The sequence below is a fragment of the Bombina bombina genome, chromosome 6 (genome assembly GCF_027579735.1).
Source record: "Bombina bombina isolate aBomBom1 chromosome 6, aBomBom1.pri, whole genome shotgun sequence".
Lineage (NCBI taxonomy): Eukaryota > Metazoa > Chordata > Amphibia > Anura > Bombinatoridae > Bombina > Bombina bombina.
This window is the reverse complement of record NC_069504.1, coordinates 959,970,437-959,997,256: the sequence shown is the minus strand read 5'-3', so window position 1 is coordinate 959,997,256 and position 26,820 is coordinate 959,970,437. Positions and strand designations below refer to the sequence as shown.

The 26,820-nt window shown below is 39.3% G+C and overlaps 1 protein-coding gene across 2 annotated transcripts in view; it reads left to right on the top strand.

Moving 5' to 3' along the window:
- FCHSD1 (FCH and double SH3 domains 1) overlaps positions 1-26,820 on the top strand; it is a 374,706-nt gene that overhangs the window by 269,887 nt on the left and 77,999 nt on the right. For both annotated transcript variants that reach the window (XM_053718614.1, XM_053718613.1), the window contains exon 12: positions 6,910-7,014. In XM_053718614.1, coding sequence (XP_053574589.1) covers positions 6,910-7,014 — 105 coding nt within the window. The remainder of the gene's footprint in view (positions 1-6,909; positions 7,015-26,820) is intronic.

Sequence of the window (26,820 nt, the reverse complement as noted above, 5' to 3'; positions counted from 1 at the left end):
CGAAGATGCCGCTTGGATGAAGATGTTTGCCGGTCCGGATGTCCTCTTCTTGCCGGATAGGAGGAAGACTTTGGAGCCTCTTCTGGACCTCTTCAGCACCGGATGCCAGGACGGATCGGTGATACCTGTTGAGGTGAAGACAAGGTAGGAAGATCTTCAGGGGCTTAGTGTTAGGTTTATTTAAGGGGGGTTTGGGTTAGATTAGGGGTATGTGGGTGGTGGGTTGTAATGTTGGGGGGGGTATTGTATGTTTTTTTTTACAGGCAAAAGAGCTGATTTTCTTGGGGCATGCCCCGCAAAGGGCCCTGTTCAGGGCTGGTAAGGTAAAAGAGCTTTTAACTCTATTAATTTAGAATAGGGTAGGGCATTTTTTTATTTTGGGGGTCTTTGTTATTTTATTAGGGGGCTTAGAGTAGGTGTAATTAGTTTAAAATTGTTGTAATATTTTTCTTATGTTTGTAAATATTTTTTTATTTTTTGTAACTTAGTTCTTTTTTATTTTTTGTACTTTAGTTAGTTTATGTAATTGTATTTATTTGTAGGAATTGTATTTAATTAATTTATTGATAGTGTAGTGTTAGGTTTTATTGTAGGTAATTGTAGGTATTTTATTTAATTAATTTATTGATAGGGTAGTGTTAGGTTTAATTATAACTTAGGTTAGGATTTATTTTACAGGTAATTTTGTTATTATTTTAACTAGGTAACTATTAAATAGTTCTTAACTATTTAATAGGTATTGTACCTGGTTAAAATAATTACAAAGTTGCCTGTAAAATAAATATTAATCCTAAAATAGCTACAATGTATTTATAATTTATATTGTAGCTATATTAGGATTTATTTTACAGGTAAGTATTTATCTTTAAAGAGGAATAATTTATTTAATAAGAGTTAATTAATTTCGTTAGATGTAAATTATATTTAATTTAGGGGGGTGTTAGTGTTAGGGTTAGACTTAGCTTTAGGGGTTAATCCATTTATTATAGTAGCGGTGAGCTCCGGTCGTCAGATTAGGGGTTAATAATTGAAGTTAGGTGTCGGCGATGTTAGGGAGGGCAGATTAGGGGTTAATACTATTTATTATAGGGTTAGTGAGGCGGATTAGGGGTTAATAACTTTATTATAGTAGCGGTGCGGTCCGCTCGGCAGATTAGGGGTTAATAAGTGTAGGCAGGTGTCGGCGACGTTGAGGGGGGCAGATTAGGGGTTAATAAATATAATATAGGGGTCGGCGGTGTTAGGGGCAGCAGATTAGGGGTACATAGCTATAATGTAGGTGGCGGCGCTTTGCGGTCGGCAGATTAGGGGTTAATTATTGTAAGTAGCTGGCGGCGACGTTGTGGGGGGCAGGTTAGGGGTTAATAAATATAATACAGGGGTCGGCGGGGTTAGGGGCAGCAGATTAGGGGTACATAAGTATAACGTAGGTGGCGGTCGGCAGATTAGGGGTTAAAAAAATTTAATAGAGTTGCAGCGATGTGGGGGGACCTCAGTTTAGGGGTACATAGGTAGTTTATGGGTGTTAGTGTACTTTAGAGCACAGTAGTTAAGAGCTTTATGAACCGGCGTTAGCCCAGAAAGCTCTTAACTCCTGCTTTTTTTCTGCGGCTGGAGTTTTGTCGTTAGAGCTCTAACGCTCACTTCAGAAACGACTCTAAATACCGGCGTTAGGAAGATCCCATTGAAAAGATAGGATACGCAATTGACGTAAGGGGATCTGCGGTATGGAAAAGTCGCGGCTGAAAAGTGAGCGTTAGACCCTTTTTTTCAGTGACTCCAAATACCGGCGGTAGCCTAAAACCAGCGTTAGGAGCCTCTAACGCTGGTTTTCACGGCTACCGCCAAACTCTAAATCTAGGCCAAAGTAAAATATAGCTTAAACACTTTAAATCATTTTATAAAAATATAGAACAAATAAATGAATGTACTGTGTCTAGTTTACAGACAAGAAACTGGAGTTTGAAGATAACAATAGTCTAGTGGAAATGTTTATTCTACAATATGTTTCAGGCATTTATAAATATACTAGGGAAAATTACTGTAGTATTAAATAATGTATATAATTTACCATACAAAATGTGAACGCTTTTTATGTAGTTTAATGATAATAAACAGATGTGCAGTAATAGAAAATTATTATGAATCACCTCTCCCAAATAATGTAGAATTAATAAAACTTGTAAATGTATTTATATTCTATTGCAGTAATAGTCCAGTGTAATGACTGTGTAGCATTATGTGTAAAATAATGTATCAGTCATAGGAAGATATATACTTAGTCCATAAAATGCTGAAGGTCGTGGGGTCAGCTTATAAAAGTTTCTTCTGGGAGGAGTGCATGTCTGCTGGTTGCGTGCAACTCGCCACTTGTAATATGAGCAATGTTTAGCTCACTTGTGCTATCCATATGAAAGTATAGATTAGAACCCCTGGTTTAATGAAAATGTTTCTATTTCACTATGACCCTTATTTACACATACTCATGAAGTTGCTAAGGATCGTCATTGTTAAGATGAAACTGTGTTTGAAATTCATGAAGTATTGCTTCATCTACATTTCCAAAGTTTATTCAGTGGGCATTCCTGCCATTAACATAGTTGTGTGAAGTGCTTAGTACATAAGCACCTCTCTGTCAATCCCTTCACTGGCTTCCTCTTGCCCCAAGGATTAAACACAAAATTCTGACTCTGACATACAAAGCCCTCAACTGCACTGCTCCCCTCTATATCTCAGACCTTGTCTCCAGATACTCTCCCTCCCGTCCCCTTCGCTCTGCTCATGACCTCCTACTCTTCCCTCCCTCTTGTTACCTCCTCACATTCCCGTTTACAGGACTTCTCCAGACTGGCTCCCATCTTGTGGAACTCTTTGCCTCGCTCCACACTTCCTAAAGACTCTTCTGTTCAGGGATGCATACAACCTACAATAACATTTACTAATAACTGTTCCTCTCTTCCTTTGCTATCCGCCATGAACCCCCTTAGAATGTAAGCCTAAGAGCCCAACTGCTTGCAGATCACCTTCACAAGAGCTGACTACCACAGTGCGACTTTAGGCAGGGCCCTCTACCTATTTGATCCCTATAATTGCTACCTTGTATACCGCCTATGTTTATAGCGCTGCGGAATCTGTTGGAGCTCTACAAATAACCGATAATAATTATAATAACGTCTCACACATGAAAAAAGAACCTCTTGCTCAATAACCTCAAAAACACAGTAAAAATGCAGATAATATAAATGTTTGTCATTGAAAAATATTTACAAGTATTTTTTGTTTATCAAAAAGCAGTTTTTCTGGATAGAAATAAGGGTGTTTCTGAGACACAAACAAAAGTCTGATGGGGATTTCTCACCTACATTAATGCCAAGCATGCTCAACTCATATATTCCTTTGTGAAATATCTCACTGTTGTGTCTCTATGGCAAAACAGATAACGTTTTCTATTTTTATTTTTTTCCTTTTATTTTTCTTATTACTTTTTTGCATATGTTAGAGTGGACTGTTTTACCTTTTTTAGATATATAACATTGTGTATAGCTTCTGTTTGACTTACTAGAAAAATATGGCAGGATTGCAATCTCAGCTAAATAATACAAAAGGTATATAGAAAATGCACTAGAAAGTGTGTTGCTTATTTATTCTGAAAACAAAAGTAAGACATGGTGGCTGTATAATAGGCCAGTGCAGGCGGCCGCACACTAAGATCTGGATTTGCACAGATCTTAGTGTGTTACATTTTCTGAAAATAGCCGAAGACCACAAGCAGCTTCCTTCTTCCGTCTACGGCAGCTAACAAAGCTGCTGAATGCACAATCTACTGTCTAATGTATCTGTTCACTTGATCATTAAAATAAATTCACTATATGATCATTTTGCTAAGTTTTTTTTTCTAATTTACATGCTTTGAAGCTTCATATATTTAATTGCAATCATAAAAAAATACTTATGATCAATATTTGTTTGGTACAAATTAAAGGGCTCCATTTATCAAGCTGCAAAAACAGCTTTGGAACCCCAGCGTTTCAGGATCGCGTGTGTGATTTGAGCTATTTATCAAATCAACACTGGAAACTAAACACTCAATAAGTCAAGATATGCTGAAAAGGGGTTAATGGGTATTTTCAAGAGGTCAATACTGCTGAAATAGAGAAGTCAAAAATTAATTTGAAATGTTACTTGAAAATTGTTTTATGAAGGATTGTAATAACTGTTGAATTCTCTCAATGAAAAGTATTAGTGAAATTAGCAAGGTATAAAAAAGCACGGCTGGGTTTTCTAATGCAGTTTAATTTCTTTGAATTAGAAAACCCTATAGAAAATCCTTTTCAGTGTTTATCTTTTATCATTATTCTGGTGATTTAGAAGAGACTCCAATATTTTAAAACCTAATGGCATGAATAAATCACTTAGTTGTATTGATTATGTGTCATGGGTGAAAGGGCAATTTTCGTACTGCTTCTAGGACTATTTTATTGGTAACCTGGACATCTATGTTGTAAGATGGGACTTTGCAGTGCTCACCTTAATTCAGAATAGGATGCCAATGAATTTCTAAGACTGAAATCTTTTTCGCTTGTTAGTACATTAGTATTAGTATTCACAATGAACATAATATATAGCATGGGTGTCATTTGTTTAAACACAGCGCTACATTAGAATATTTTTATCTGTTGCAGGAAATGTGAACACATAAGAAGTAATGCTGTTAATCAAAGCAAAACATATAGATATAAATAAAAAACACTATATTTAAATTTGCACTGCTTCTCCTGTATTTTTTTTGTAAAAATAGTCCTTAATGTAATTATGTTGGTCTTAATTGGCACTTAGTCTCTATTTTTTATTGGTCATAACAATCTTCTTCCGGAACCTCGTAGATATTTGAACGTTGTTAATGTGCTTGAGAGCTCTGGGGAATATATTGCTAGCTTTCCCCCTCTCCTAGCGGTTCATAGGGCTCCATGTACTAAGCAGTCAGCGAGCTACCCGCAACAAATCTCGCGTCAAAACTCGCAAACTGACATGTACAAAGCCGTCAATTATGTTAAAACTCGCATCTTTAAAATTGCGAGCGTACTTATCCGCCAAACCTCGCTACCGCTCCATTTTTCACTGTAATTAGACACATTTGACCACCAACTCGCCAAAAAACGAATGTACTAAAAAATCTATTTGTCCGCTCGCTACAATTTCCGCTCCCACCTCGCTATTTTTGCCTCGCCACCTTTTAGGTGGCGGGCAAGGTACAAAACAATAGGAAAGTCAATCTGGACGCCAGTCTAGACATATATAAAAGGCAGTAATATCAGCATTGTACTTACAGCATAACTGGCGTCTAATTTGTCTCTCATTTCCATGTACATAAATTGCGCCCAATTTGTCGACTGTAAATAAAGAGTAATCTATTTAAATTTGTATTGTTAGTTGTCAATCTTTATAATTATTTTTATATTAATATTTATATATTATCAGATCCAGATGAAGCCATATCCAAATTGTAAATAAATATTACAAAAATAACGCTCTGTTATCACTCTTCAAAAAATTTTGATCAATAATAAAGTTGTTTAGATAGGTTGAACTTTTATAGGAGCAAAATTCTATTCCCGCGACTACTATGATGTTCGTGACACCTTGCATGTCACGTGTTAATAATTGGCCAGACAATTCAACTGAAAGTTAAGTACCATCAGCTTAGTCGCGGCGAGCGAGGCGTCAAATTTATCAACAATCCGCAACTGCTCGCGGCGGGCTAGACTTGTCTATTTATTGGGGGAATATTAGTACATAGCGACAGCGGACACCATTTCGCCCGCGGCGAGTAACGGCGAGTTTATCCGCGTCTACAATGACGGATGAATTGACGGCTTAGTACATGGAGCCCATAGTCTTTCAAGGTAGAAGTAGAAACCCATATATGAGACCGCTTGTATACTATATATGTACTCTTCCTTATACGAGCATTATAGACTCAGGTATACATCTATATACTATTTTTTATTACAGGAGAACCGTGTGTTACAATTATCTTTGTGTTCTCTTCTTGAACACTATTTTAAACTTTATTTTCTCTGTACTTTAAGGGATGATCTTGTTGCCATTCATCAAAATATTTTTTAATACACATGAGATACTTTAGAATATGACCGCTAGTCAGATAAATGTAATAATTTTTCTTTGTATATAGAGAGTTGGAATTTGAATATCACTATGGTGGGGTCCTGTTGTATTTTATAACATTAATATTGTACCCAGGAACTTGGCTAACAACAGACTGCCCGATTTTTTCTAATCTTGCATATACATCTATAGCCAAATCATAAACCACTTACATCCCACCATAGATAATTAGTGAAATTATATCACACTGATACTTATAATATGGGGTTTTTGGCATCTCCATATCATCTCTCTGTGTAGTATATGTATTTGTTTTATTCTATACAAAATTGACCAATAAAAGTTATATTTTATTTTTTATTTGTTATATCGGTCCTCCCTATCCATTCCTCATTTTGATAAATTAAGTCTATTATGCTAAGTGTGCCACAAATACCTTCTGTATTCTCTCCTTATTTTTCTGAATAAACTATATTTAAATTGCCATTCATTTTGTAGGATAAGTGCTACAAACCAACATAAGCACAGAAATCTAGAAACATTAACGTTGAATACACTCAGAGAAAGTCTGTGAATGAGTTCCCTGTGTTCTGAAAACAGTGTGAAGTAGATTGTAATATGTGATGGGGACCAGATAAAAAGCACTTGGGGTCACGTTGTGCACCTGTTTTTAGGTTGGACAGCTATGATGCATAGCTATTGGTTTTTGCAGAAATGTTTATTTTGTCAGTGTTTGCTACAAAGTCGTACATGTTTCATGTCTAATTTTCCCTTTCCATTCAGATTTTGCAAAGGTTGGAAACCAGAAGATTGACTGCGTCTGAAGAAGAGGTTCCCAGCATGGATCTGAAAATAGATGAAGTGAAGGAGAGTGTGAGAAAAGCTGAAGTAAGCTTAGGAAAACCATAGATAACTCATGTCATTTTACTAGTTATCTGTTTAATAACGCATATGTTTTTTGTTTACATCACTAAAAAATTGGTTAATCAGGAACAGTCAAGCCTACAGTTAACTGAAGCAAAATTGTTGTTGTTGCATACATTTTAAACAGGAATGTTTTATTTTAATTTGTAGGTTATAAATCAAGAAGAACTTTAAGGACAGGTTAATAGAGAAGCCTTAAAATATAACGTTCAGGGTAGCAAAATATCAGTTGTAAATTGCAGGGAAAGGCATTTTATCTTATTCATTATGATCACCTAGTGTGACGCCTATCCTGGAATTCCAGAATTTAAATCCCAAATATTTAAAGTACCATGGTTTCTAAGGCAGCATGCAGCCACGATGTATATGTGTTTGTCCTTTGTTACACATTGCTTTCTTCAGATTTGTAATTAATAGTCATGTAGTCTTGTTAGATTTTAACAGCTCAAGGATTTTTTGGAGGTGCTCTTCTTAAGTTACAGTGAGGAAAAGGAACTTCCACTGTGACTATAATGACACATAAAAGATCACTGTATATCTGGAGCAGAGTATCGTGGGTAAGAAAATGCAAATGAGATTCACAAGCCTTCTTCAAAAATGCAAATGAGATTCACAATGCGTCAGTTTTTTTTTTTCTTTAAATATCCGTTTGCTGCTGTTACAAATGCATAGTTGAAGGAAAAGTGTGAGATGCTGTAACTCATTTGCATATCCATAACCAGAATCCTCTGCTCCAGTGGAAAAAAATGGCAGTGCAGGTTTTCTTTGGAGCAATGCACATATGGGCTATACAACTGTCACTGATCGATTTTTGTTTCACTATATTTACAGTGGGAGCTTTTTTTCTCATCTTTTTATTCACTATAATGTATTCTAAGACTGGTTTGAACGTCTTATACCAGCTTAAGCAGCAAATAGTGTGCTGGGGAGACCTAAACAGCTGTCTACATGTGATTAATCTTGGTTTAGCCTTCAGTCCCTCCTATGCTTAAAGAGATATGAAACCCAAATTTATTTATTTTATGATACAGATAGAGCATGGAATTTTAAGCAACTTTTTAATTTACTCCTATTATCATTTTTTTGTTCTCTTGGTATCTTTATTTGAAAAGCAGGAATGTAAGTTTAGGAACCAGTCTATTTTTGGTTCAGCCCCCAAGAGAACAAAGAAAAAATTATAATAGGAGTAAATTAGAAAGTTGATTAAAATTGCATGTTCTATCTGAATCATGAAAGAAAACATTTGGGTTTCATGTCCCTTGTAAACTGCCTTAAGCAGCACTGTACTGATATAATAAAATCTGTGTTTAAAATGGATATTTGCATATCAAGTATTGTCTACTCCAGGATAAAAAAAGAGTACTGCAGGTTTTCAGAGAGAAATGTACATATGGGCTATACAATGGCCTATTGTGTGTCATTGTACTTAAAGTGAACAACTTTTTTCCTCCTCATATTACTTTTGAGACTTGCTTGGAACACTTCCAGAAAATCCTTGTTTATGTCTTTGTACATAAGCCAGTGTTATGGTTATTGAATCCAGTGAGCCCTATTTTCTTTTTTATGACACAATGAGTCCACTGATCATCTTAATTACTAATGGGATATTCACCTCCTGGTCAGCAGGAAGCGGCAAAGAGCACCACAGCAAAGCTGTTAAATAGCTCCTCCCTTCCCTCCCACTTCAGTCATTCTCTTTGCCTACGTTAGTGATAGGAAGTGGTAAAGTGCACTTTTGCCTCGGCTGAGGCCGCTTTTGGGAAAGGTTCTTCAAGCAGTGGTGCCTTCCGTTTAGGTTCCCTGTCTTGTCCCTCTTGTATCATCGGTGTACCCTAGCTTGGGTATTGAATCCCATTAGTAATCCGTTGACTCATCGTGTCATAAAAAAGAAAAGAAAAATTATGCTTACCTGATAAATTTATTTCTTTTTGACACAAGTCCACGGCCCGCCCTGTTCTTGTAAGACAGGTTGTTGGTTATTATAAACTTCAGGCACCTCTGCACCTTGGTTTTTCCTTTCTTAACTTCGGTCGAATGACTGGAGTGGGAGGGAAGGGAGGAGCTATTTGGTGCTCTTTGCCGCCTCCTGCTGACCAGGAGGTGAATATCCCATTAGTAATTAAGATGATCCGTGGACTCAACGTGTCAAAAAAGAAATAAATTTATCAGGTAAGCATAAATTTTCTTTTTATATGGTATCCTATAGTTGAAATAATCAAGCTAGAAAAGAAAATTCATACTTTAATAGCCTTCATTATTGTTGGATCACATCAAATACAGCTCTAGAAATAAATAATACAAATCTTAAAAACTCACAGAATATTATGATAAAGGAAATCTAAATGACTCATATTAGGTTATCAAATATATAGAGACCTTTATTTTCACAGCAAGTGCAGGGTCCAACAAATAACAGCAACGTTTTGGGCAAACACTTAGCCCTTATTCATGCCCAAATTATCATTAACAAACTTGTATTTAAAGGGATACTGAACCCAAAAATTTTCTGTTGTGAATTAGATAGAGCATGCAATTTAAAGCAACTTTCTAATTTACTCCTATTATCACTTTCTCTTCGTTCTCTTGCTATCTTTATTTTAAAAAGAATGCATTTAAGCTTTTTTGGGGGTTCAGAACTCTGGACAGCACATTTTTATTGGTGGATGAACTTATCCACCAATCAGCAAGAGCAACCCAGGTTGTTCACCAAAAATGGGCCGGCATCTAAACTTACATTCTTGCATTTCAAATAAAGATACCAAGAGAATGAAGAAAATTTGATAATAGGAGTAAATTAGAAAGTTGCTTAAAATTTCATGCTCTATCTGAATCACGAAAGAAAACATTTGGGTTCAGTGTCCCTTTAAATAGTGTCTCTAAATAGGTGCCAAAAACACTTACAACTGTATACTGCCACCTAGGGGTTTTAATTATTATTTACAAGCAGGGGAAGAATTTTTTTCTCTCTCGATATTCACAAAATTACCCCCTCTTGTGGTCATTTTATTTATATATATATATATTTCTCTTGTTAAGTGTGTTCAGTCCACGGGTCATCCATTACTTATGGGATATATTCTCCTCCCCAACAGGAAGTTGCAAGAGGATCACCCAAGCAGAGCTGCTATATAGCTCCTCCCCTCACATGTCATATCCAGTCATTCTCTTGCAAGTCTCAACATAGAAGGAGGTCCGTGAGAGGAGTGGTGTTTTATACTTAATTTATTTCTTCAATCAAAAGTTTGTTATTTTTAAATGGCACCGGAGTGTGCTGTTTTTCTCTCAGGCAGTATTTAGAAGAAGAATCTGCCTGCGTTTTTCAATGATCTTAGCAGACGTAACTAAGATCCACTGGCTGTTCTCGCACATTCTGAGGAGTGGGGTAACTTCAGAAAAGGGAATAGCATGCGGGGTCCCCCGCAAATGAGGTATGTGCAGTAATATTTTCTAGGAATGGAATTGACTAAGAAAACACTGCTGTTACCCATATGATGTAAGTATAGCCTTTAATGCAGTAGTAGCGACTGGTATCAGGCTGATAAATGTATGCGCAGTTGAGTTATTTTCTAGGGACTAGAATTTGACTGAGAAAATACTGTTAATACTGAAATAAATGTATGAGCCTTAACTGCAGTAGAAGCGACTGGTAGCAGGCTTAGTGATAACTTTGCATAACACTGGAAAGTTGTTTTTAAAACGTTTACTGGCATGTTATTCGTTTTGTGAGGTACTTTGATGATAAATCCTTTTGGGCATGATTTTTTTCCATTTGGCTAACATATATTTCTGCATAGAAACCGTTGTAACAGGTCTCCCACTGTTGTAATATGAGTGGGAGGGGCCTTTTTTAGCGCCTTGTTGCGCAGTTAAAATTCTTGCACAGTCTTCCTGCTTCTTCCTCCTTGATCCAGGACATCTCCAGAGGGCGCAGGGGTCTTCAAAATTCATTTTTGAGGGAGGTAATCAGTCACAGCAGACCTGTGACAGAGTGTTTGACTGTGATAAAAGCGTTAAATCTTAAATTGATTATCCGTTTTTGGGTATTGAGGGGTTAATCATCCGTTTGCTAGTGGGTGCAATCCTCTGCTAAATTCATACATTTACTGTTAAAATTGTTGGCTATAACTGAATTAGTTAATTGTTATTTCAACTATGACAGTTTTTTTTGTGTTTTTAAAAGCGCTGCAGCGTTTTTTCTATTGCTTGTAAATTTATTGAAAGATTTTTTCCAAGCTTGCTAGCCTTCATTGCTAGTCTGTTTAAACATGTCTGATACAGATGAATCTGCTTGTTCATTATGTTTAAAAGCCAATGTGGAGCCCAATAGAAATATGTGTACCAATTGTATTGATGTTACTTTAAATAAAAGTCAGTCTTTACCGGTAAAGAAATTATCACCAGACAACGAGGGGGAAGTTATGCCACCTAACTCTCCTCACGTGTCAGTACCTTCGCCTCCCGCTCAGGAGGTGCGTGAGATTGTGGCGCCAAGTACATCAAGGCCCTTACAAATCACTTTGCATGATATGGCTAATGTTATGAAAGAAGTATTATCTAATTTGCCTGAGTTAAGAGGCAAGCGCGATAGCTCTGGGTTTAGAACAGAGCGCGCCGATGACACGAGAGCCATGTCCGATACTGCGTCACAATTTCCAGAACATGAGGACGGAGAGCTTCGTTCTGTGGGTGACGGATCTGATCCGGGGAGACCGGATTCAGAAATTTCAAATTTTAAATTTAAGCTTGAGAATCTCCGTGTATTGCTAGGGGAGGTGTTAGCGGCTCTGAACGATTGCGACATGGTTGCAATCCCAGAGAAATTATGTAGGCTGGATAAATACTATGCGGTACCGGTGTGTACTGACGTTTTTCCTATACCTAAAAGGCTTACAGAGATTATTAGCAAGGAGTGGGATAGACCCGGTGTGCCCTTTTCCCCTCCTCCGATATTTAGAAAAATGTTCCCAATAGACGCCACCACACGAGACTTATGGCAGATGGTCCCTAAGGTGGAGGGAGCAGTTTCTACTTTAGCCAAGCGTACCACTATCCCGGTGAAGGATAGTTGTGCTTTCTCAGATCCAATGGATAAAAAATTAGAAGGTTACCTTATAAAATGTTTGTTCAACAAGGTTTTATATTACAGCCCCTTGCATGCATTGCGCCCGTCACTGCTGCAGCGGCATTCTGGTTTGAGTCTCTGGAAGAGGCTATTCGCACAGCACCATTGGATGAGATTATGAACAAGCTTAAAGCCCTTAAGCTAGCTAATGCATTTGTTTCGGATGCCGTTGTGCATTTAACCAAACTAACGGCTAAGAACTCCGGATTCGCCATCCAGGCACGCAGAGCGCTATGGCTTAAATCCTGGTCAGCAGATGTAACTTCTAAATCTAAATTGCTTAATATTCCTTTCAAAGGGCAAACCTTATTCGGGCCCGGCTTGAAAGAAATTATTGCTGACATTACTGGAGGTAAGGGTCACACCCTTCCTCAGGACAGGGCCAAATCAAAGGCCAAACAGTCTAATTTTCGTGCCTTTCGTAATTTCAAGGCAGGAGCAGCATCAACTTCCTCCGCTCCAAAACAGGAAGGGACTGCTACTCGTTACAGACAGGGTTGGAAAGGCAACCAGTCCTGGAACAAGGGCAAGCAGGCCAGAAAACCTACTTCTGCCCCTAAGACAGCATGAAGAAAGGGCCCCCTATCCGGAAACGGATCTAGTGGGGGGCAGACTTTCTCTCTTCGCCCAGGCCTGGGCAAGAGATGTCCAGGATCCCTGGGCGTTGGAGATCATATCTCAGGGATACCTTCTGGACTTCAAAACTTCTCCTCCACAAGGGAGATTTCATCTGTCAAGGTTATCAACAAACCTAATAAAGAAAGAGGCATTTCTACGATGTGTACAAGACCTCTTAGTAATGGGAGTGATCCACCCGGTTCCGCGGACGGAACAAGGGCAAGGTTTTTACTCAAATCTGTTTGTGGTTCCCAAAAAAGAGGGAACCTTCAGGCCAATCTTGGACCTGATGATCTTAAACAAATTCCTAAGAGTTCCATCGTTCAAAATGGAAACTATTCGAACCATCCTACCCATGATCCAAGAGGGTCAGTATATGACCACAGTGGACTTGAAGGATGCCTACCTTCACATACCGATTCACAAGGATCATTATCGGTACCTAAGGTTTGCCTTTCTAGACAGGCATTACCAGTTTGTAGCTCTTCCCTTCGGGTTGGCTACGGCCCCGAGAATTTTTACAAAGGTTCTGGGCTCGCTTCTGGCGGTACTAAGACCGGGAGGCATAGCGGTGGCTCCGTACCTAGACGACATCCTGATACAAGCGTCAACTTTTCAAAATGCAAAGTCTCATACAGAGATAGTTCTAGCATTTCTGAGGTTGCATGGGTGGAAAGTGAACATGGAAAAGAGTTCTCTGTTCCCACTCACAAGGGTTCCCTTTCTAGGGACTCTTATAGATTCTGTAGAGATGAAGATTTACCTGACGGAGTCCAGGTTATCAAAAATCCTAAATGCTTGCCGTGTCCTTCATTCCATTCCAAGCCCATCAGTAGCTCAGTGCATGGAAGTAATCGGCTTAATGGTCGCGGCAATGGACATAGTGCCATTTGTGCGCCTACATCTCAGACCGCTGCAACTATGCATGCTAAGTCAGTGGAATGGGGATTACTCAGATCTGTCCCCTTTACTAAATCTGGACCAGGAGGCCAGAGATTCTCTTCTCTGGTGGTTGTCGCGGGTTCATCTGTCCAAAGGAATGACTTTTCGCAGACCAGATTGGACGATTGTAACAACAGATGCCAGCCTACTAGGCTGGGGTGCAGTCTGGAACTCCCTGAAGGCTCAGGGATCGTGGACTCAGGAGGAGAAACTCCTCCCAATAAACATTCTGGAATTAAGAGCAATATTCATTGCTCTTCTAGCTTGGCCTCAGTTAGCAACACTGAGGTTCATCAGATTTCAGTCGGACAACATCACGACTGTGGCTTACATCAATCATCAAGGGGGAACCAGGAGTTCCCTAGCGATGTTGGAAGTCTCGAAGATAATTCGCTGGGCAGAGTCGCACTCTTGTCACCTGTCAGCGATCTACATCCCAGGCGTGGAGAACTGGGAGGCAGACTTTCTAAGTCGCCAGACCTTTCATCCGGGGGAGTGGGAACTTCACCCGGAGGTGTTTGCTCAACTGATTCTTCGTTGGGGCGAACCGGAGCTGGATCTCATGGCATCTCGCCAGAACGCCAAGCTTCCTTGTTACGGATCCAGGTCCAGGGACCCGGGAGCGGTGCTGGTAGATGCACTAGCAGCCCCTTGGGTTTTCAACATGGCTTATGTGTTTCCACCATTTCCGTTGCTACCTCGACTGATTGCCAGGATCAAACAGGAGAGAGCATTGGTGATTCTGATAGCGCCTGCGTGGCCACGCAGGACCTGGTATGCAGACCTAGTGGACATGTCGTCCTGTCCACCATGGTCTCTGCCTCTGAGGCAGGACCTTCTAATTCAGGGTCCTTTCAACCATCCAAGCCTAATTTCTCTGAGGCTGACTGCATGGAGATTGAACGCTTGATTCTATCAAAGCGTGGTTTTTCGGAGTCGGTTATTGATACGTTAATACAGGCTCGGAAATCTGTTACCAGAAAAATTTACCATAAGATATGGCGTAAATATTTATATTGGTGTGAATCCAAGAGTTACTCATGGAGTAAGGTTAGGATTCCTAGGATATTGGCTTTTCTACAAGAGGGTTTAGAAAAGGGTTTATCCGCTAGTTCGTTAAAGGGTCAGATTTCTGCTCTGTCTATTCTTTTACACAAACGTCTGGCAGAGAATCCAGACGTCCAGGCTTTTTGTCAGGCTTTGGCTAGGATTAAGCCTGTGTTTAAAACTGTTGCTCCTCCGTGGAGCTTAAACTTGGTTCTTAAAGTTCTTCAGGGTGTTCCGTTTGAACCCCTTCATTCCATTGATATTAAGCTTTTATCTTGGAAAGTTCTGTTTTTGATGGCTATTTCCTCGGCTCGAAGAGTCTCTGAGTTATCTGCCTTACATTGCGATTCTCCTTATCTGATTTTTCATTCAGACAAGGTAGTTCTGCGTACTAAACCTGGGTTTTTACCTAAGGTTGTTTCTAACAGGAATATCAATCAAGAGATTGTTGTTCCTTCATTGTGTCCTAATCCTTCTTCAAAGAAGGAACGTCTTTTGCATAATCTGGACGTAGTCCGTGCCCTGAAGTTCTACTTACAGGCAACTAAAGATTTTCGGCAAACTTCTTCTCTGTTTGTCGTTTATTCTGGTCAGAGGAGAGGTCAAAAGGCTTCGGCCACCTCTCTCTCTTTTTGGCTTCGTAGCATAATACGTTTAGCCTATGAGACTGCTTGACAACAGCCTCCTGAAAGAATTACAGCTCATTCCACTAGAGCTGTGGCTTCCACCTGGGCCTTTAAGAATGAGACCTCTGTTGAACAGATTTGCAAGGCTGCAACTTGGTCTTCACTTCATACCTTTTCAAAATTTTACAAATTTGACACTTTTGCTTCTTCGGAGGCTGGTTTTGGGAGAAAGGTTCTACAGGCAGTGGTTCCTTCTGTTTAATGTTCCTGCCTTGTCCCTCCCATCATCCGTGTACTTTAGCTTTGGTATTGGTATCCCATAAGTAATGGATGACCCGTGGACTGAACACACTTAACAAGAGAAAACATAATTTATGCTTACCTGATAAATTTCTTTCTCTTGTAGTGTGTTCAGTCCACGGCCCGCCCTGTCTTTTTTGAGGCAGTTCTAAATTTTAATTAAAACTCGAGTCACCACTGCACCCTATAGTTTTTCCTTTCTCGTCTTGTTTCGGTCGAATGACTGGATATGACATGTGAGGGGAGGAGCTATATAGCAGCTCTGCTTTGGTGATCCTCTTGCAACTTCCTGTTGGGGAGGAGAATATATCCCATAAGTAATGGATGACCCGTGGACTGAACACACTACAAGAGAAATAAATTTATCAGGTAAGCATAAATTATGTTTATATATATATATATATATATATATATATATATATATATATATATATATATATATATATATATATATATATATATATATATATATATATATATATAAAGGGGTAATTTTGTGAATATTTAGAAAAGAAAATAACATTTATTTTTTTCTGCACTTGCTTGTAAATAATAATTACAACCACTAGGTGGCAGTATGCAGCTGTATGTTTTTTGGTGCCTAAAATACACTATTTAAACACGTTTGTTAATGATAAGTCAGGCATGAATAAGGGCAAAGTGCCCGAAACATTGCTGTAATTTGTTGGACCCTTCACTTGATGTGAAATTTTGGAGAATTTACTTTTTTGACTCTGATGACATTTAGTGTGCTGTTTCCAAAACTACAGTTTTATTTATTTATATATATATATATATATATATATATATATATATATATATATATATATATATATATATATATATATATATATATATATATATATATATATATATAGTATGTGTTAGGAACTTAAATATAAAATGATATGTGCTTGTCAGAAGCCCTGTCGCACGCAGTTTTCGGCTTGCGCTTAGTGTAAAGTTATTAGCAGTAGGCCCCTAGGAACATTGTGCTGTGTTAATGTTAAATCCCTGGGGACACTTTTCTGTCCTAGCTTTTCCACTGGCTGCAGTGACACTATCATTTTTAGAATAAATCAATTCTGTAGTTAAAGGGATAGTAAACCCCCAAATTTTCTTTTATGATTCATATAAAAATAGAACATACAATTTTAAACTATCCAATTTAATTCTATTATCAAATTTTCTTCATTCTCTTGTTATCCATTGCTGAAGGGACAACATTGCACTACTGACAGGAAGCTGAAAATATCTATTTAGCCAATCACAAGAGACAAATGTGTGCAGGCACCAATTAGCAGCAGCTCCCACTAGTGTATGATATGTGCATATTCATTTTTTAACAAGGGATACTAAGAGAACGGAGCACATTTGAAAATAGAACTGAATTTAAAAGGATCTTAAAATGACACGCTCTATCTGATTCATGCAAGTTTAATTTTGACTTTCCTATCCCTTTAACCTAAATTTAAAATATAGTTTTATGTGTATTTTCATGCTTTCATATTATTAGTAAAGTGGAATTTTTTACTATGATAATTATTTTGTTGACAATCCCAAATATTTGACAAAATTTTGTTTTATTTAATAACATATTTGCAATATATTAAAAAAGCCACAAAAGCAGACGCCTCGCTAGCATATCTAAACGACTGATTGCATTTTGTGTTTTTTTCTTTCTTCAAAGCCTTGTGTGTATTGAAATTGGCATTTCAGTAAAAACTTTATTGCCTTTTATGAATAGTAATTTCCAAAATGTGCTTCACTTGATGTGATAAGTAGTTTGTAATTAAACAATATAGACGATTATAAAACACATGTAAAATATGTTCTGATCTTATGAATGTTGTGCACTTGTGATTTTTTCATGTAATTGGCAAGAGTCCATGAGCTAGTGACGTATAGGATATACAATCCTACCAGGAGGGGAAAAGTTTCCCAAACCTCAAAATGCCTATAAATACACCCCTCACCATACCCACAATTCAGTTTTACAAACTTTGCCTCCTATGGAGGTGGTGAAGTAAGTTTGTGCTTGATTTTTTTCTGTGATATGCGCTTCTCAGCATTTTGAAGCCCGATTCCTCTCAGAGTACAGTGAATGTCAGAGGGATGTGAATCTTTTTCATAGATTCTCTGTTATCGGTCGTAGAGAATCATCTCCTACCTCCCTTTTTAGATCAACGATATACTCTAATATTCCATTACCTCTACTGATAACGGTTTCAGTACTGGTTTGGCTAGCTGCTATATGTGGATGGTTGTCTTTCAGTAAGTATGTTTTCATAACTTAAAGACACTCTCAGCTATGGTTTGGCACTTTATGTATTCATTTAAAGTTCTAAATATATGTATTGTACTTATATTTGCCATGAGTCAGGTTTATGTATATTTTCTTTTGCAGACTATCAGTTTCAAAAAAACGTATTTAGGAAGTTATTTTTTCTTACCTAGGGTATAGTCTTTTCTTCAAAATTGACTGTTTTCTTTCATTTTCACGGCCAAAAATAGGCTTGCGAGGCTGCAAAATCCTATTATTTATTGCGTCATTCTTGGCGCGAGAATTTTTTGGCGCAAAAGTAGGTTTGTTGACGCAAGTTCGCCATTTCCGGCGTCTTAGTTGACGCCAGGTTCCTTAAACAAGGTTGCGTCTGCCATGATGCGAGTTGCGTCATTTCCGGATGTTGTTAGCGCCAAAATAATTTAATTTTGCATTGTGCATCATTCTTGGCGCCAAATAATTGAATTATTTAAACACCACTTCCTATATGCCTCTTGCTCAGAGGGTTATGCTGTTTGCATTTTTTTCCCATTCCTGAAACTGCCATATAAGGAAATTGATAATTTTGCTTTATATGTTGTTTTTTCTCTTACATTTGGAAGATGTCTCAATCTGATACTGTCTCAGAAACCACTGTTGGATTTCTGCTGCCTGATAACAGTTCTACCAAAGATAAGTGTATCTGTTGTAAAGTAGTATAGATTATTTCTCTTGTTAAGTGTATTCAGTCCACGGGTCATCCATTACTTATGGGATATATTCCCTTCCCAACAGGAAGTTGCAAGAGGATCACCCAAGCAGAGCTGCTATATAGCTCCTCCCCTCATATGTCATATCCAGTCATTCTCTTGCAACTCAACTAGATAGGACGTTGTGAGAGGTCTGTGGTGTTTTTTATACTTAGTTTATTTCTTCAATCAAAAGTTTGTTATTTTAAATGGCACCGGAGTGTGCTGTTTGTTCTCAGGCAGTATTTGGAAGAAGAATCTGCCTGCGTTTTCTATGATCTTAGCAGAAGTAACTAAGATCCACTGGCTGTTCTCGCACATTCTGAGGAGTGGGGTAACTTTCAGAAAGGGAATAGCGTGTGGGGAATCCTGCAAACAAGGTATGTGCAGTAAATTATTTTTCTAAGGAATGGAATTGACTCAGAAAATACTGCTGATACCGATGTAATGTAAGTACAGCCTTAAATGCAGTAGCAACTGGTATCAGGCTGATGAATGTATGTACAATAAGTAATTTTCTAAGGAATGGAATTTGACTAAGAAAATACTGTTAATACTGAAGTAATGTATGAGCCTTAACTGCAGTAGAAGCGACTGGTAGCAGGCTTATTAATAACACTACCTAACTTTTAAAGTGCATAAAACGTTTACTGGCATGTTATTCGTTTTTTTTGTGAGGTACTTTGGTGATAAATCTTTTGGGGCATGATTTTCCACATGGCTGTCGTTTATTTCTATATAGAAAAGGTTAACTGAGGTTTCCCACTGTTGTAATATGAGTGGGTGGGGCCTATTTTAGCGTTTTTTTGCGCAGTAAAAATTCAGTTTCAGTCTTCCTGCTTCTTCCTCCTTGATCCAGGACGTCTCTAGAGAGCTCAGGGGTCTTCAAAATTCATTTTGAGGGAGGTAATCAGTCACAGTAGACCTGTGACAGTGTGTTTGACTGTGATAAAAACGTTAATTGTTAAATTGATTAAACGTTTTTGGGTATTAAGGGGTTAATCATCCAATTGCTAGTGGGTGCAATGCTTTGCTAACTTAATACATTTACTGTGAAAATTTGGTTGCTATAACTGATTTGGTTCATTGTTATTTCAACTGTGAAGATTTTATTGTGCTTCTTAAAGGCGCAGTAGCGTTTTTTATATTGCTTGTAAATTTATTTGAAAGGATTTTCCAAGCTTGCTAGTCTCATTGCGAGTCTGTTTAAACATGTCTGACACAGATGAATCTGTTTGTTCACTATGTTTGAAGGCCAATGTGGAGCCCCACAGAAATATGTGTACTAAATGTATTGATGTCACTTTGAATAAAAGTCAATCTATATCTGTAAAGAAATTATCACCAGACAACGAGGGGGAAGTTATGCCGACTAACTCTCCTCACGTGTCAGTACCTTCGCCTCCCGCTCAGGAGGCGCGTGATATTGTGGCGCCAAGTACATCAGAGAGGCCCATACAAATCACTTTGCAAGACATGGCTGCTGTTATGACAGAGGTATTATCTAAATTGCCTGAATTAAGAGGCAAGCGCGATAGCTCTGGGTTAAGGACAGAGCGCGCTGATGATGTGAGAGCCATGTCTGATACTGCGTCACAATTTGCAGAACGTGAGGACGGAGAGCTTCATTCTGTGGGTGACGGATCTGATCCAGGGAGACCGGATTCAGAGATTTCTAATTTTAAATTTAAGCTTGAGAACCTCCGTGTATTGCTAGGGGAGGTATTAGCGGCTCTGAATGATTGTAACACGGTTGCAATTCCAGAGAAAATATGTAGGTTGGATAGATACTTTGCGGTACCGGTGTGTACTGACGTTTTTCCTATACCTAAAAGGCTTACAGAAATTATTAGCAAGGAGTGGGATAGACCCGGTGTGCCCTTTTCCCCTCCTCCGATATTTAGAAAAATGTTTCCAATAGACGCCACCACACGAGACTTATGGCAGACGGTCCCTAAGGTGGAGGGAGCAGTTTCTACTTTAGCTAAACGTACCACTATCCCGGTGGAGGATAGTTGTGCTTTTTCGGATCCAATGGATAAAAAATTAGAAGGTTACCTTAAGAAAATGTTTGTTCAACAAGGTTTTATCTTACAGCCCCTTGCATGCATTGCGCCTGTCACTGCTGCTGCGGCATTCTGGTTTGAGTCTCTGGAAGAGGCCATTCGCACAGCTCCATTGGATGAGATTATGGCCAAGCTTAAAGCACTTAAGCTAGCTAATCCTGGTCAGCTGACGTGACTTCTAAATCTAAATTGCTTAATATTCCTTTCAAAGGGCAGACCTTATTCGGGCCCGGCTTGAAAGAAATTATTGCTGACATTACTGGAGGTAAGGGTCATACTCTTCCTCAGGACAGGGCCAAATCAAAGGCCAAACAGTCTAATTTTCGTGCCTTTCGTAACTTCAAGGCAGGAGCAGCATCAACTTCCTCCGCTCCAAAACAGGAAGGACCTGTTGCTCGTTACAGACAGGGCTGGAAAGCTAACCAGCCCTGGAACAAGGGCAAGCAGGCCAGAAAGCCTACTTCTGCCCCTAAGACAGCATGAAGAGAGGGCCCCCTATCCGGAAACGGATCTAGTGGGGGGCAGACTATCTCTCTTCGCCCAGGCTTGGGCAAGAGATGTCCAGGATCCCTGGGCGTTGTAGATCATATCTCAGGGATATCTTTTGGACTTCAAAGCTTCTCCTCCACAATGGAGATTTCATATTTCAAGGTTATCAGCAAACCAAATAAAGAAAGAGGCATTTCTACGCTGTGTGCAAGACCTCTTAGTAATGGGGGTGATCCACCCAGTTCCGCGGACGGAACAAGGGCAAGGGTTTTACTCAAATCTGTTTGTGGTTCCCAAGAAAGAGGGAACCTTCAGACCAATCTTGGACCTAAAAATCTTAAACAAATTCCTAAGAGTTCCATCATTCAAAATGGAAACTATTCGAACCATCCTACCCATGATCCAAGAGGGTCAATACATGACCACAGTAGACTTAAAGGATGCCTACCTTCATATACCGATTCACAAAGATCATTATCGGTACCTAAGTTTTGCCTTTCTAGACAGGCATTACCAGTTTGTAGCTCTTCCCTTCGGGTTGGCTACGGCCCCGAGAATCTTTACAAAGGTTCTGGGCTCACTTCTGGCGGTTCTAAGACCGCGAGGCATAGCGGTGGCTCCGTATCTAGACGACATTCTGATACAAGCATCAAGTTTTCAAATTGCCAAGTCTCATACAGAGATAGTTCTGGCATTTCTGAGGTCGCATGGGTGGAAGGTGAACATGGAAAAGAGTTCTCTATTACCACTCACAAGAGTCTCCTTCCTAGGGACTCTTATAGATTCTGTAGAGATGAAAATTTACCTGACGGAGTCCAGGTTATCAAAACTTCTAAATGCTTGCCGTGTCCTTCATTCCATTCCACGCCCGTCAGTGGCTCAGTGCATGGAAGTAATCGGCTTAATGGTAGCGGCAATGGACATAGTGCCATTTGCGCGCCTGCATCTCAGACCGCTGCAATTATGCATGCTAAGTCAGTGGAATGGGGATTACTCAGATTTGTCCCCTCTGCTAAATCTGGACCAAGAGACCAGAGATTCTCTTCTCTGGTGGCTTTCTCGGGTCCATCTGTCCAAGGGTATGACCTTTCGCAGGCCAGATTGGACGATTATAACAACAGATGCCAGCCTTCTAGGTTGGGGTGCAGTCTGGAATTCCCTGAAGGCTCAGGGATTATGGACTCAGGAGGAGAAACTCCTCCCAATAAATATTCTGGAGTTGAGAGCAATATTCAATGCTCTTCTAGCTTGGCCTCAGTTAGCAACACTGAGGTTCATCAGATTTCAGTCGGACAACATCACGACTGTGGCTTACATCAACCATCAAGGGGGAACCAGGAGTTCCCTAGCGATGTTGGAAGTCTCAAAGATAATTCGCTGGGCAGAGTCTCACTCTTGCCACCTGTCAGCGATCTACATTCCAGGCGTGGAGAACTGGGAGGCGGATTTTCTAAGTCGCCAGACTTTTCATCCGGGGGAGTGGGAACTTCATCCGGAGGTCTTCGCTCAACTGATTCATCGTTGGGGCAAACCAGATCTGGATCTCATGGCGTCTCGCCAGAACGCCAAGCTTCCTTGTTACGGATCCAGGTCCAGGGACCCGGGAGCGGCGCTGATAGATGCTCTGACAGCCCCTTGGGTCTTCAACATGGCTTATGTGTTTCCACCATTTCCGATGCTACCTCGACTGATTGCCAAGATCAAACAGGAGAGAGCATCAGTGATTCTGATAGCGCCTGCGTGGCCACGCAGGACCTGGTATACAGACCTAGTGGACATGTCGTCCTGTCCACCATGGTCTCTACCTCTGAGGCAGGACCTTCTAATGCAAGGTCCTTTCAAACATCCAAATCTAATTTCTCTGAGGCTGACTGCATGGAGATTGAACGCTTGATTCTATCAAAGCGTGGCTTCTCTGAGTCAGTTATTGATACCTTAATACAGGCACGGAAGCCTGTTACCAAAAAAATTTACCATAAGATATGGCGTAAATATTTATATTGGTGCGAATCCAAGAGTTACTCATGGAGTAAGGTTAGGATTCCTAGGATATTGTCTTTTCTACAAGAGGGTTTAGAAAAGGGCTTATCTGCTAGTTTGTTAAAGGGACAGATTTCTGCTCTGTCTATTCTCTTACACAAACGTCTGGCAGAAGTTCCAGACGTCCAGGCTTTTTGTCAGGCTTTGGCTAGGATTAAGCCTGTGTTTAAGACTGTTGCTCCTCCGTGGAGCTTAAACTTGGTTCTTAAAGTTCTTCAAGGGATTCCGTTTGAACCCCTTCATTCCATTGATATTAAGCTTTTATCTTGGAAAGTTCTGTTTTTGATGGCTATTTCCTCGGCTCGAAGAGTCTCTGAGTTATCAGCCTTACATTGTGATTCTCCTTATCTGATTTTCCATTCAGACAAGGTAGTTCTGCATACTAAACCTGGGTTTTTACTTAAGGTAGTTTCTAACAGGAATATCAATCAGGAGATTGTTGTTCCATCATTATGTCCTAATCCTTCTTCAAAGAAGGAACGACTTTTGCATAATCTGGACGTAGTCCGTGCCCTGAAGTTCTATCTACAGGCAACTAAAGATTTTCGTCAAACTTCTTCCCGGTTTGTCGTGTACTCTGGTCAGAGGAGAGGTCAAAAAGCTTCGGCAACCTCTCTCCTTTTGGCTTCGTAGCATAATACGTTTAGCCTATGAGACTGCTGGACAGCAGCCCCCTGAAATAATTACAGCTCATTCCACTAGAGCTGTGGCTTCCACCTGGGCCTTCAAGAATGAGGCCTCTGTTGAACAGATTTGCAAGGCTGCAACTTGGTCTTCGCTTCACACTTTTTCAAAATTTTACAAATTTGACACTTTTGCTTCTTCGGAGGCTGTTTTTGGGAGAAAGGTTCTACAGGCAGTGGTTCCTTCCATTTAAGTTCCTGCCTTGTCCCTCCCATCATCCGTGTACTTTGGCTTTGGTATTGGTATCCCATAAGTAATGGATGACCCGTGGACTGAATACACTTAACAAGAGAAAACATAATTTATGCTTACCTGATAAATTTATTTCTCTTGTAGTGTATTCAGTCCACGGCCCGCCCTGTCTTTTTAAGGCAGATCTAAATTTTAATTAAACTCCAGTCACCACTGCACCCTATGGTTTCTCCTTTCTTGTCTTGTTTCGTTCGAATGACTGGATATGACATGTGAGGGGAGGAGCTATATAGCAGCTCTGCTTGGGTGATCCTCTTGCAACTTCCTGTTGGGAAGGGAATATATCCCATAAGTAATGGATGACCCGTGGACTGAATAAACTACAAGAGAAATAAATTTATCAGGTAAGCATAAATTATGTTATCTCCAGCGGTAGTATGTAACAGTTGTCATGATAAACTTTTACATGCAGAGAATGTATCCATCAGTATTAGTACAATGCCTGTTGTTCCTTCAAGATCAAATGTACATGATATCCCTGTGAATATAAAAGATTTTATTGCTGATGCGATTCAGAAGGCTTTGTCTGCTATTCCGCCTTCTAATAAACGTAAAAGGTCTTTTTAAAACTTCTCATAAAGTTGATGAAATTTCAAATTACCGACAACATACTGATTTATCCTCCTCTGATGAGGATCTATCTGATTCAGAATATCCTACCTCAGAGATTGACACTGACTAATCTAATTATCTCTTTAGGATGGAATATATTAGTTTCTTGTTAAAGAGGTGTTGATTACTTTGGATATTGAGGAAACTAGTCCTCTTGATATTAAAACTAGTAAACGTTTAAATTCTGTTTATAAACTTCCTGTGGTTACTCCAGAGGTTTTTCAAGTTCCTGATGCTATTTCTGATATGATTTCAAAGGAATGGAATAGGCCTGGTACTACTTTTATTCCTTATGCTAGGTTTAAAAAGTTGTATCCCTTGCCAGCAATTAGATTGGAGTTTTGGGAAAAAATTCCCAAAGTTGATGGGGCTATCTCTACTCTTGCCAAACGTACTACTATCTCTATGGAAGATAGTACTTCCTTTAAAGAACCTTTAGATAGGAAACTTGAATCCTATCTAAGGAAAGCTTATTTATATACTGGCTATCTTCTCAGGCCTGCCATTTCTGTGGCTGATGTTGCAGCTGCATCAACTTTTTGGTTGGAAAGTTTAGCACAACAGGAAACAGATCCTGATTTGTCTAGTATTGTTCGCTTGCTTCAACATACTAATCATTTTATCTGTGATGCTATTTTTTATATCATCAAAATTGATGTTAAATCTATGTCTTTAGCTATATTAGCTAGAAGAGCTTTGTGGCTTAAATATTGGAATGCTGACATGGTATCTAAGTCTAGATTACTATATCTTTCTTTCTAAGGTAAAAATTTATTTGGTTCTCAGTTGGATTCAATTATTTCAACTGTTACTGGGGGGAAGGGATTTTTTTACCTCAGGATAAAATATCTCAGGGTAAATCTAAAGCTTCTAATAGTTTTTGTTCTTTTCAACAAAATAAGGAACAGAAAGCCAATCCTTCCCCCAAAGAATCTGGTTCCAATTGGAAACCCTCTTCAAGTTGGAATAAATCCAAGCCTTTTAAGAAACCAAGCCAGCCCCCAAGTCTTCGCGAAGATGCGGCCCTCATTCCAGCTCAGCTGGTTGTGGGTGCGGCCCTCATTCTCGCTCAGCTGTTTGTGGGCAGATTCAATTTTTTCCAAGACATTTGGGCAGATTCTGTCCAAAATCAATGGATTCAGAGCATTGTCTCTCAAGGGTATTGAATAGTATTCAGAGTAAGACCTCCTGTGAGAAGATTTTTTCTCTCACGTGTTCCAGAAAGCCCAGTGAAGGCTCAGGCCTTTCTGAAGTGTGTTTCAGATCTAGAGCTTTCAGGGTAATTATACCAGCTCCGTTTCAGGAACAGAGTCTGGAGTTTTATTCAAATCTATTCATTGTCCAAAAGAAAGAAAATTATTTCATGCCAGTTTGGGATCTGAAAATTTTGAACCGTTTTGTGAGAGTGCCAACTTTCAAAATGATGACTATAAGGACTATTCTGCCTTTTGTTCAGCAAGGTCATTATATGTCCACGATAGACTTGCAGGATGCATATCTTCATAATCCGATTCATCCAGACCACTATCGGTTTCTAAGATTCTCTTTTCTAGACAAGCATTACCAATTTGTCACTCTTCCATTTAGCCTAGCGACAGCTCCAAAAAGTTTTTCAAAAGTTCTCGGTGCCCTACTCTCTGTAATCAGAGAACAGGGTATTGCGGTGTTTCCTTATTTGGACGATATCTTGGTACTAGCTCAGTCTTTACATTTTCCGAATCTTACACATATCAACTAGTGAGGTTTCTTCAAAGACATGGTTGGAGGATCAATTTACCAAAAAGTTCCTTGATTCCTCAGACAAGGGTCACCTTTTTAGGTTTCCAGATAGATTCAGTATCCATGACTCTGTCTCTAACAGACAAGAGACAAATAAATTGGTTCTTGTCGGAACCTTCAGTGGCTATGTGCATGGAAGTTTTAGGTCTCATAACTGAAGCATCGGATGCGATCCCCTTTG